A 13,418-nucleotide genomic window follows, 5' to 3' on the forward strand; every position below is an offset into this window, starting at 1 on the left:
ATCCAGGGTAACACAGTTTGTAAACATGGTCCTGATCTCTGTCACCATGAAATCCCTGCTCAGTTCATTTTCATTACTAGAAGTCCGGCCCTTGGGAGAAGTTGTCGGGTTACTGTCTGGTGCCAGAGAGAATATTTCTGTGATGGTTAAACTCCACCCAAACCATTCTGACCTCAGGAAGACTAGGCTGCTGCTGGAGCACATGCCACTGTGGCGCTGACCTAGAAAACATACAGGAGGCATCGGCTAATTGCTTCCTATGACGGTTCGCGTTTTCACCCTAATGAATTATAGATAACACAATGAACAAAAGAACAAGCAGCACAAGAAGCTGAGTTATGACACCTTTCTCCTCTTCAGTGGCATGATGGGAATGGGAACCATGTGTGCTTATGTGGAGGTGTTATACAGATGTCCATCAGTGTGCTCTGATGTACAATGGAAGGGAGACCTATAAAGTCTGTATATGTTCTATCTAGAATGTGCTTACATCGCTGGGGAAATCTATTAATAACAAAGCTGATTTGGATCAGTAGCAATGTTTGAGATAAGCAATAGGGAACAGCTGAGAATGATGGTAGATAGGGAGAAAGAGAAATCCAATCTTTCTGCTCTCCATCTCCACAGACTTGTATAATCGGCCTTGCCCTAGTGTTCAGGGAAATGACCATGACAGTGAGTCTCACTTTAGCCCACCTACCCTAAAATGATATGCATCAACTTCATGGAAACCTTCAGTGGACACCTGGCCTCAACTCCTTTCTCTCACTCCAAGTTTTACCAAGAAAGAAAACTGCCCATGCCAGAGAGCAGCTCCCAGAAGAAGAACAGGTATATTAAATGAAGCCAACTAACTTTTAGCCATGTCAACCTGAGCACAAATTATAATCGCTAAAACTAAATGAGTAAAAAACACATTCTTGCTTCTGTCATGTTTATGATCTGAAATTGTGTGGTTGTTACAAAACATGGGAAGGCTAACACAAGGAATAAGATACTTCTGAAGAATAGCCACCTAAGAGATAGATGCATTTTAATGAACGTATGATAGCTGGAGGGAAATCAATACCAACTATACTATCAACATGTATTTAGGCATGCACAGAACCTCTCTGGAGCCATGTGTCTCTGCCATGCCTCCACTGTTCTGATTACTGCAACACATACTTGATCCATTTTTTAAGGGTATTCATAGTGAGGGCCTCCAAGAACTCTTGTCTGGTACCTCTAAGAGAATGACTTACTTTGTTTGTAATCAAAAGTAGTCTCTGCTAGGATCCAAGTCAATTCTAGGCTGTTATTTTTCTTCTGTGTTTGAGACAGTCTTACACAGTTCAGGCTGGCCTTGAATTCCTGATCTTCCTGCCCCTACCTACCCAAGATGGCATTGCAGGTGTGCACTGGCATGCCCAGACAAACCTGCTTTCATGATAATTCAATGTTTACCTCTCTCTCAAAAGGTGACCTACTGCAGGCAATGAAGACATTTTAGTCATCCTTAGCTAACTTTCCACACCTTTCATACTTACCTGACAGGTGCCCATCTGTAAAGAAAGATTTCCAAATTGAAATTCTACATACATGTTCTCACACGCACATACAATATGACTCCTGTGTCAGCGAGTATGTAAGACTATCACCATATGGAGAGCCCCTTTGCTTTTTCTATTCTATCTAAGTACACTCTCTGAGAAAATTACACTATATTTTAAAGAAGTCATTACATTATTGTCATCTCTATGGTACGGAGATGAAAAATGACGTTTAAAAAGGAAGTAGGAGCAGACTCGCAGTGTGAAAACACTACACCTCAGTGCATAAGTAATTTCTGCTTTCTTTGTGATGGGTATTCCGAGGGTGTTGCTATAGTATACGGGCCATGTAAGAATGGAAATTACCAGTCTTTTGTTTTTAGCTTGCTTTTAAATAATGTGCTTGGTGCCAAAACTCTGGATGAATGTATATCATTAAAATACATAAATAATGATCAGGAAGAAAAGTGCAAATACTAAGATCAAGAAGAAAATACAAAACAACAACAACAAACGAAGAACTTCATAGAAAGCTCACATTGTAAGTGAATAAATATGAAGGAAAAACAAATCCTCTCAAGAAAAATATTCTGTTTCTGAATAGTTTCCCAGAGTCATTCTATTGACGGGTTCAACTACCTACACCATGATAGAATCCAGCTGGTTACATTGGCTAAGGAGGATACACAATAACACAATAGGCCTCCGGTGAGTCTGTAATGTTGCCTCTGTAATCTTTTAAACTTTGGAACGACTTTGGACAAATGAATGCTGTCTCTACCCTGTCCAAAACTGTGGCTAGATTATAAGTACACAATTATTGCAATTGTTTTGCTAAAGAAACATCAGTAAAGTTTTGCCAGTGTCCACTCAAAACAAATAAACTAAATATTGATTTCCTACAACCCTGCTATTTATAAGATGGATGTAGGGATCAGGTTGCACGTCGGGATGGAAACTTGGCAAGGTCCCTTCCCCTCTGGAGGCTCCCAACTCCTTGGAGAGCTGAACTATATTTAGGTGAGTAATTTTCTTTCTTTCCTTTTTTTTGAGAATTAAAATTAACTCAAACTACTTTTCTTTTTTTCCTGAAAATTATTTCTTCTTTCTCCCAACCATAATCAGGACAGGACAGACAGGGAAGAGAGAGGCATCGCTAGCTGGTTGACTATGAAATCCAGCATATCTGAAGACCAGGTTATGGGGCAGAGGTAGCAGAAGACAGTAAGCAAAAAGGTATGCTGAGGTGTGGATAGACTTGTGACTCTCCACTTGACAGGCATGTGACCTTGCATTTCAGCTGACCCCTGATGATGAGGCAAACATCTCAGAGTGTGAAGAAAGAGGCCATGTGTTGTCTCCAGCACCATTGCCACACTCAGAAGGCTTCGTAAGGGGACCCAAACAAACCCATCACATAGCAGCAGTGAAGACTTAGACAAAAATGCAAACTGGACAGACCCAGGGGTCATTGAACATGGGATTCTACCTACATGGTGACTGCCTATACAAGGATACCACCCTCCTTGATGACATTTTTACATGATCTTGTTGCTTGTTTTGGAACTTCTGGGGTGTGTGGTAGACCAAGGTCAGAGGTAAGGGAATAGAGTTGTGAACATGGCTAAGTGCCTGGGCTGGTTCATGTGCACGATTTTCACCTATGGAGAGGAACAAAAATGTAGGCTTACTGACATAGCATGTTGAAAGCAGCTCTGTTGAGCTCTTTACTAATTTTATCATTATAGAAAAATATCTACCCAGAAAATTATCTGCCAAAGAATACAATTTCTACTTGTGGCAAAGTATATTTCTTGTCTTTCTGATATTAGGTTAATGGGACTTCATGCAAAACTTGAAGCTTTACAAAGCTTTGGAAGAACTCAAATGTATCAATGGTTATATTCCCATTATTTTGTAACTAATTACAATTATACACAATAGCAGCTTCTAAGTATTACCCAGAATATTGATGTGCAATTGAGAAAAATATACAGTCATAATAGTATGTGGTGTTGTGTTAATACTAAAATTCTACAGAATCATACCAATAGAGTGGATGGAACAAGACATTTCTAATAGAACACAGAGCCACAATAAGAGACTAACCTGGCAGCCTCTATATGCACTGTGGATTAGATCGTATATACCACATGCAAGTAAACTTGCTGCTATCCTTAATGAGTATAAAAATCAGTGTTTCATAATATAAATTAAATGGTAGTTTCCTTCTCATGGAGAAATATAGATAGCTAACAAAGGCAGCAACCTATAACTGTGCAGGCTAGACCTCTCACAAAGTGGACTATAGGCAAGAACTTGAATGGAAAGTTTTGGATAATTCAGTAAGAATGCAGAAGGCCTCACCAAATTAAAAGTCTCTAAAACTAACCTATAAGATGTCCATAGCAATGGTGATTTGTTTATGGAAGAAAATAAAAGCCAGAGGTGACATTCCACAGCTGATCCTAGATAGATTGTCCTTCTGTGGTCACAACCATGTAGAGTCACCAGGAAATGCCTTTTCATAAAAAAGAGAAGGAAAGAGAGAGGAGGAGGGGCAGGAGGAGAAAAGGTGGGGGCTAAAGGCCTGGGTTATAGCTCAGAGGCACAGACACCTGTCTATTAACCACTAGGCCCAGAGTTTCACTGACTGTCCCATCTCCTGTGATGTCTTTTCAGCAGGGCCACCTTTCTGGTCTAACACACAACCACATAATAGAGTAAACTGAAGGGAAGGTGGGACTCATTGCTGTAACTGTCCTGCACATACACTTTCATACTTGTTTTTAAGACCAAGCTTCCCAAGATCCTACGCATCCAGATTATACTTCGGTTTTGGTCAAAAGCCTGGTGAGATCATCATAGAAATATCTTAACCTCTCTCCTATGGCAATCAGATACACCTGCAATGAAGAGAGCATTGCTAAAAATTCTTCACCCACTATGTCACATACAGTTTTGGCAAAATCGATGTCACACTGATTGACGACAGATCCCGGAGTGTATTAACGCAGTTTAAAACCCGCCTGTCTTCAAAGCAGGGGTTCTTAATTGAGATAAGTGAGATATAAGATTAACTGATATAATGCCAGAAGTATCTGGCTTGGTCACACAGAATAGCTTTCCTTCGCTAAAGAAAGAAATATAAAATTTTTCATGAAGCTAGTTGCCATCTATTATTTTTTCTTATGAGAAATTTTCTCACGAGAAATACATTTCAGCCTCAGCGTTTTGTCCCGGAATTGCATCATGGGAAAGGACAGCTTTGTAAATGCATTAGAATGGGTTTCCAAACGCAAGGCGAGAAGCAGCAGCAGCGATCACCCTCAGCTGCTCTCTGCCATCAAGGACAAGACGCCTCCATGCGCAATGATAAATTGTGGGCACCTAAACCCAGAGCCGCCCGAATGCTACTGGTCTTGTAATCTGTCAATCAAGGGCGACCCCAAAGGACGCCCTCATTAGATTCAAGAGAAAAGCTTCACGGAATCACACCTCCACAAGGAATCGCTGTCACAAATATCCGCTGATAACTTTATCCACAGAGCAAGAGAGAAGACAGGGAAGGCGCGGGAACAGCCTCGTAGAGAAGTCGGCGCGCCAGCAGCACGGAAAATGCAACCTCGTCGTGGGTACATCCATGCAGCCCGTCTTTCACAACATGGAGAAGAAATTTGAAAGGCAACAGGAAAACAATAATGGTTCCAAGCAACCATGAAATAGGCTGTTTGAAAGAAAAGCATTGGCAAGCCTTTCCTAACCGGATCTGCGGTGCTCTGACTAAGAGGGTTAAGAAAGCGGATAGGATCTTGCTGGCGTTGGGCTGGGGAACATGTCCAGTGGGGACTAAGGAAGTTCTACACAACATGCGAATCTGCTGCCCAATGAATCGTAGCATAGTTCATGCACTTCTTAGAGCAGTAAGAACTCTACATCCACTGAAAACATACCCTAAACTGCCATCCTCGTTGGAACTGCTGAAATCCACACCACAGTGGAGTATTCTTACGGCCCTGAATAGGAAGTTCAAGCTGAAGTGACAGGGATAACTGTCTTCACTCGTGTCCTCTCTAGCACACAGAATAACATGTATGGAAATGTGGAAATGATGGTGCTTACGTACGCTCTGGACGCGAAAGGGGGTCGATACCCTTTGTGAAACGCACGACACCTGCTGTACAGAGCGCGTCTCATTAACGCGTGGGACAAGCCTGTCCTCTTAAAAAGTATGTGGTGGTGGTGCAAGCAGCTGCGAGAAAAAGGACTTTGCAAACGAAACTTCTCAGTGAAACACTGAAGACAAAGTAAAGCACAGGAAAACTTGAATTAGAATCAAGGAACGAATGAACAGCGAGCATCGCGCTGCTGAGCCACGGCATGGGCAGAACCCCGAGCACAGCACCCTTTTGCTCAGGCAGGATTGCCTTTTCCCATGACGGTACCAGAAAACACTACACTGTCAAGGATGTCCGTGTCTTTCCTAAACATAGACAAATTCTACATGCATTTGAGAGGAAATGGAACCATCTCTTAAAAATGCTTTTCCAGGTAGGACAAAAAGCCTTGCATAAATACACAGCAGAAACACAGCGAAGGGCACCGAGCTACACCTACCATCAAATTTCTTGTGCCTTGACACAAACGTAGTACGCACAAAATGACTCGTCTCTTCCACAAGGTTCTCAAACTCGAGTTTGCTCTGTTGGCTTAACTTGTCTTCCATTTCTGTGGTACAGCACGTGTATTCCTGAGGACAGATGCGGAGGTGCTCCCCTGCAAAGAGAAGAAAGTGAACATCTGCATGAAATGCCAAGGATTCTGGGTAGATTTGGGAAACTTTATTCAAATCCTGGGAGCACCTGTCTCATTTCCTCCCCAGCCATTCTCCTGGACCCAAACTGGACCTCAGCATCCATGTGCTTACTACCACTCCCATAGCCTCTGAGACCTGATATTTGCTGTCTGTCCCACCACATAACTCACTGCAGGTGTGTGGAAATTCTCAAAACGCCTGATTTTTTTCATTTCTTTTTCCCTTCCTGCTTTTATTTTAAAATTACCAAAGAGCACCGGGTGACAAGAGGCATCAGAGAGTCTTAAGTGTGCTTATCTTAGAAAATATCAACAAGGTGAACAATTCTGAGGCCCATTACCACAGCCTGTTAAGAAACAGGGACAAGGGACAATGGCGAGAGATGACTGGGTGTCCTGCCAGGCTGTCTGTGGGAAGGCAGAGGTGAAAGGCAGAGTGTCTTTAATAGTGATATCCTGTGTCACACATTCTTCAGCTGACATTTCTTGTCAGATAAAAACTGTTCTGGAAAGAGAAAGCCACTGATGGGTTTAACTAATTCTGGCATCAGACAGAAATGTAGATGAAAGGGAGAAAGTCTGAGCTTCAGGCAGCCCATGGATGCCGGGCCACCTCCTTTGACAGCATGACTTTCTCCAGTGAGAAGGCAAAGACAAGCCTATACTTTTCTGCATGAAATTAAAAGGGAATTATACTGTGCAAAATGTGAATTTCCAATGTACTTGGCTCAGATTGTGTCAAAAGTGTTTGTCAGAATATCTAGAAGGAAGAAGGAAAATCAACCCAACATCTTGCTACATAAAACCAAAATCTACTCTCTGACATTCCCTCTAGGGCACTGAAACCAAAAAGGAAAGAGCACTTAATGCTATGACTATTAAATTCGCATGCAATGTTTAACAGGATAAATAAAAGTTCCTTGCAGCCCAGGGTGAAGTGTAGAGTGTCTCACACACTGAGAAGCAGTTGGATCCTTAAGCTCCCTATAAAAACATGACCAGGATGGCATGCTTTCCCAAGTTTATATATTAAAAGTGGAATTTATGTGACTTCTAAGATGGCATGAGACTATTAAAATCACACATAATTTTACAATAAAACCAGAAACCTATCGTCCTTGAGAGTAAGAAACATCCAATTCAGGTTCACAGTTCCTCTCAGAGGAATCAGGATCTCATGGAAAGATATATATAGAGTGTCACGTTATGTTTACACTTGCTATCGGCTTCAATTATTTAGTAACACACTTAGGAACTTGGTACTGAAAATGTAGCAGTTCTGGGGATTGGCGGGAAGGAGGGGTGGGGTTAGATAAGAAGAAAGAAAAACAAGTTTCTCATGATCTCCAAAAGCCAGTCTGGTGCTCACTTTCGCCTACTGCCCCAAAACCAGTTCACAAAACTCTAACCTCAAACAAAATGACTCCGGGGCCATGACTAAATGGGCCAGGTAAGGCTACTCTGTTCATCCTATGTAAGCATTGAAAAAAATGTCACTTTGCCATCAGAAAAGGAACTAACAGTCCTCTATTCTTCTGTAGTTCCACCTCTCTGCATCACAATTTCTGCAGCTTTTCTGGCAAGGAAGCAATCTAATAGAAATCTCTCTCTCTCTCTCTCTCTCTCTCTCTCTCTCTCTCTCTCTCTCTCTCTCTCTCTCTCTCTCTCTCTCTGTCTGTCTCCATGAACAATGTAACACTGTGATGAGGGAGAAAGGGAGCACTTATAAACCGGAAGCTACAGGTCTAATAACACGCGTGTGCAAATGTGCATGGGCACTCATGTGCGCTCACACATGCATATGCAAAAACACAAAAAATATGAGGAGCTTAGGAAAATTTGTTTTGTTCTGATATCATGTTGGGGTAGACATACATGAGTATTCTTCATTTAGAGCCCTTTGCCAAATCCAGTCCCATCCCTGTTTCTATGAATCTTGTGAACACAGCTGGGAAAGTTTCAAAGGATAATATTTGGGTTAGAATGAAGTTTTATAAATTCAAATTCAATTATCAGTAGATAAAATGCCATCGACACACCCTAGCTGATGCTATTCCTTGCATACTTTCTCCTCACTCTATCAACATTAGGATGCTATGAATATAGTTATGATAGAGATCCCATAGTCTGCAATAACAAAATTATTTAATTTTCTATGATCAAGCTCAAAGGTATTTCTCCAAATGAAGAAAGTAGATATAACACAGGATGTGGAAACATTTCCCAGCTTGAGTAATTTGAGCCCTGGGGAACATATAATAGTGAAAATTTCAAAGTCACAAATTATAAAGAGAGAAAAAGTGGTCTTTAAGGATTTACCAATCACAGTCCTTTATCAGATTGCCTTATATGGTCTATACCATATGTGATATATAATTAGACATATCATTTCTTTCACTTGGAGTGTGGCTAGACACATCAGGGCATGCTAAGGATAATGGAAATCAGCATAAGAAGCCACAAATAAAGAAAATGCACAGCAAAAACTTTAAGTGTGCACATACTCATCAACCACTGGTTGACAGATTGTACGGGAAAATGACCATGATGGGTTCATGGTCACAAGATCTAGTACAAGCACAGAGAAGAGGGAAGACATAAGCTGATACTTCTTCGGGGGGTTAACGCCAGTGGAAACTTGAATTTTTTGGCACTAGAAATCTTAAAGTAAATAAGCCAATATTTAGATGTGGAAAAGGGATCTCCAACAAGAAGCTGCAAAATGAATTCAAGGACATAAAAAAAAAAAAAAACCCTTACGTTGTCCTCTGTATTCCAAGAAATAAAAGATGAGACTGTTCCTCCCTCTCTGTGTCCCCTTCAATTATGTCAAGTTTTACAATATCTTTTCCCCAAAGTCTGCCCAGATGTTCATTTCCAGACCCAAGATGCTGCGGTGACAGCAGAAATTTAATTCTGCCAAATCCCACTCCCTCCAAACAAGGACCCGGGTCTGAAAACTGCCAAAATTAGACTTGGTGAGTGGCACGGTGGTTAAGGGCAGCAGACAGCAGGACCTCATTAGGCAAGTGAGCCAGCCTCTGCAGCTCCGCTACCATAAACCGAATAACCTCACAAGTGACAACCTGCGGACCTCAGAGTGTGAGTCCCAAACTAGCAACAGAAATGACCTGCCAGGAAGGAGCAGTAGAGCAGATTCCAGCAAACCACACTGTGCCATTTTCTAGAAATGGAGAACCCTAGAAAGAGGACTACAAAGTCCTTTCTAGGTGGCAGGATATTAGAAGTTACAAGGTTTAAAGATAGCAAGAGCTACAGAGTGCTTGGATTCTTAAACTTCTAAGTTCTGTCTGATGGGAGGGTCGCATTTGCTTTGGATTTGGCCGTCTTCAGACTGTCTAGGTTCTCTCACTGTCTACCCCTGAAATCTAGCCAATTTCAATATATGTCAGAGAGGCATGGGTGCCTATCATTTGCAGTGTCTGCATATGTAACTATTTACTTTGATTTCTGGGGTAAATCATCTAAGGAAACAGAAGAAGCGACATAAGGTATTCTAGAAGTTAAGGCTTTGCTAGTGTTTCTCATAGGCAAGAGAGTTTGTGTTGAGGTTAACATACCTGGACTGATTAGTCTTGTAAAATTCCTGCACATGACAACCAAGAGTGGCCAAGCAAAAGAAATTAGCACTTTTTAAAATAATAGGTTCCAACGTGCTTCTATAAATTTACGTTTGCCAAACATGCACATGGGTACTTTTTGAAAACTTTTTATTCTTAAGATTTATTATAAATGACCTTTCCTATCTTTGAAGAAAGCTATTGTTTTGGGACACTGATCAACATCACAGTAAAAATTGTTTCTCAGAAGTTTGAGAAAACTAAATTGATATTCTACTTTTGAGGGTCTTATCCAAATCACCTCTTATTGCTATTGTCCTTTGATGTTACATTCCCGGTAAGGGCTTTAAATGTTAATTCATAAGTTTCTAAAAATTTCACTAAAGTGGTGTGGGAGGTCCTTCTATCTATGTGTTGCTTTTATTGATTAATAAATAAAGAAACTGGCTTAGCCAATAGCAAGGTAGAAGGAGGTGAAATCAGAAAGAAGCCATGAAGCTGCTGCCAGAGACAGACACGCTGAAATTCTGCTGGTAGGCCATGACCTCAGGATGATGCACAGATTAATGGAGATGGATTAAATTAAAAGGTAAGAGTTAGCCAATAAGAAGCTAGAGCTAATGGGTCAAGCAGTGATTTAAATAATATAGTTTCTGTGTGGTTTTTTCAGGGCTGAGCTGCTGAGAAGCTAGCTGGGCACTAACTAGCACACTCCTACAACACTAAAAAATTTATAAATGTAATCTTCTTAAAATACAACCAAGAAGTTAGTAGTTTAGTTTGATTCCCAGAATTACACATGGAGAATTTCCAACACACTACACTGGATGACGCAGATGAACTGGCATAGACTGATTGTCTCTATACTGTTGAGTTTACTGTGTAGAATTGACCTGATGACAGGAGAAATTCCCTCAGAGTGATGAAAGAACAAGCCTTAAGGAACATGGGAATGTGCAATGCTTGAGGTGAGCAGGAAGGAGGATAGACATTCGTCCCATTGTGACACCTAACTGGCTCTCTATGTTATGAAATTGTTACATTGCTAATAAATTGGTCATGTTAAAATATAAGCAATTCCCCTTGCTTTAAGTATACATAAACTATCGACTGATGCAATCAAATCTTATACCATGTAAAATGCTACCTGAACACAAGGCACTCAGAAATTGGCACAGGAAGCTATCAGGAAACACTCATATGCAAACACCTCGTAGAGTATGTCTCAGAACGATTTTTAAAAATATTGCCAAAAACATCTCAGCAGAAAGTTTTCAATGTTTCAACATAGGTAGCAAGATTATAGTTGCATGTTACAGGGCCAACAATAAAACATAATACTATGATTCCATGATCCAAAGTCCATTAATAAAAAACTCTGTAAACACATCAACCTATAGGAAGGCTCACTGGAGCACAGTAGCAAACTTACAATGGTGCAATGGGATATTTTAAATTTATAAAAGGATCCTGATGTCTGTAGGAAAAGAGGAAAAAAAGCACATGTTGGAGGTAGGTAATGTTTTCAGACTCGGACATATTATATTCCACTCTATGGCATTAAATCTTTGCAGAGCAGAGCTTTCCCTTGAAATTTAGTTGAGAAACAGCAAAGGGAAATTATGTTGGAGCATAAATGAGCATGGTGGCATCCAGCTTCATCTTGCATTGGGCAGCATCTGTGTCCACTTGTTTTATTTCTAAACAACAAGTACTAACTGCATCCAGATAGTTTTGAATGTATTGTTATTTCAGTGGCTGCTAAGTACATTAGAGGGTTCACACTGTACTTGGACAGGATAATAAATGAAATGCTACATGTTTCTCTGACCTAGGGTGTCATGGACAGATTACTGAGCTACTGGAATAGTTAATCTAGTGTAGCTTGACTGCAGAACTTGTGAATTCAAAATCCAAACAAGAAGCTAGGAGCTGATGGAAGGCATTGCGAGGATGCAGTTAACATCTGCAACCAGCTGGTCTTAAGAAGGACATCAAGAGGAATGATGTAAGAGTCTGAGCTGATCCTAAGAAAGGGCTGTCAGAGTGACTGGAGGTGTCATTGAGAAACTTGTTTTCCTCAAGCTTCCAGCCTGGGCCCTTGCCTTGCTCTTCCGATGGGCATGTTGTCCTGCAGAGCATGAGCTTGCTGACCTGGGCTCTGATTTCACACAAGACAATCCCTCAAAGTAACCCAAGGCATACGACTTGTTTACATATTTGCACGCGCATGTGTAGTGTTAGATACTATTGATTCTGACTTTCTGAAGAGCTCACACACAAATACAGAGGGATCTGTGGAAGGAGTATTAGAACCCTCGGCATATTCTTCACTATCTCAGTTTTCCACAGTAGCGATGACTTCAATTGCCTAAAATTATTATAAATTTAACCCAAGGCTTAAGAACATGGAAGTTATTGCTTTTCCTTTCTGAGTCAATCAAGAGTGATATCTGAGGGAGTAAAAATAGAGTCAGTGTTGTGTTATCAAATATTACCCATTAGCTCCACAGATTTTTAAATTATGGGGTTTGATTTAAAAGCAATATACATCCCAACGTAATTTCCAAATTACCCAAATTGCCATAGTATAAATATTTCCAATGTAGTTGGTTCCTAGCAACCATAATGATGTTCCCAGATGTCAGCTTGAGAAGGGTGTGCAGTAGCATCTATTCTAGGACTCAGATCCAGCAGGCCTGGGGAATACGATTGTCAGTCAGTAGAACATGCAGAGAAGATTGAGTTGTGTGTTTTCCTACTTCTGTGTTAATGTGATTTACTTATTATTGTATACAATATAGTTGTTTGTGTTTCAATTTGGTAAGTGTTAGGTTTGTTTTGCATATTTGAAGGAGACTGTCATTATATTCACAGACTGGCTTTTCTCATTACATAACTACGCAGCTAAGGCGAGTCTCCATCCATCCACTCCTCTGCCTCTGCTTCCATTGTGTACATTTAGTAATCACTATGCTTAGAGGAAATTCACTAAATAACTGATCATCTGAACATACTTCTCCAAAGTTGGCTATAGCATCACCAGCCCAACAAGCGGAGCTAACGGTGATGTGTGTGGTTGCTGCCTGTCTGGCTCTCCCCAGTTCATAAGCCTTGCCTCCAATGACAAAGCTCATAGACTACAAGAATCTGTTAGTTCACCATCTTCATAAAGACCTATGTTTGAAACACTCATTTACCCCAAGGGAAAATTGGTTTATAATCACTGTCAACTGTCAATTATCCTGGACAGATGGAAAGGGTAGACTTGTATAGTTGGTTTCAGAATGGCAGACAAAGGGAACCTAGGATACCCTGCACTTCAATGGTCACCATCAGTCATAGCAGGGCAATTATTGGGCAAGAGAAACTGGGGTGACAGAAATAATTTCTGAAGTGGCTGCTGTCTCAGAACAGAAGCTCTTCCTTGCTGCTAAAGTTGTATGCCATTGAAAGTGCCTTAGACCATAGACATCAGTCTCCTCACTGC

The 13,418-nt window shown here is 40.9% G+C and overlaps 1 protein-coding gene across 1 annotated transcript in view; it reads right to left on the bottom strand.

The window, feature by feature from the left end:
• Gpc6 (glypican 6) overlaps window positions 1-13,418 on the bottom strand; it is a 1,031,356-nt gene that overhangs the window by 745,557 nt on the left and 272,381 nt on the right. The window contains exon 2 of the mRNA XM_038310301.1: window positions 6,150-6,308. Within this exon, the coding sequence (XP_038166229.1) occupies window positions 6,150-6,308 (159 nt within the window). The remainder of the gene's footprint in view (window positions 1-6,149; window positions 6,309-13,418) is intronic.

Source organism: Arvicola amphibius, chromosome 13 (assembly GCF_903992535.2).
Source record: "Arvicola amphibius chromosome 13, mArvAmp1.2, whole genome shotgun sequence".
Lineage (NCBI taxonomy): Eukaryota > Metazoa > Chordata > Mammalia > Rodentia > Cricetidae > Arvicola > Arvicola amphibius.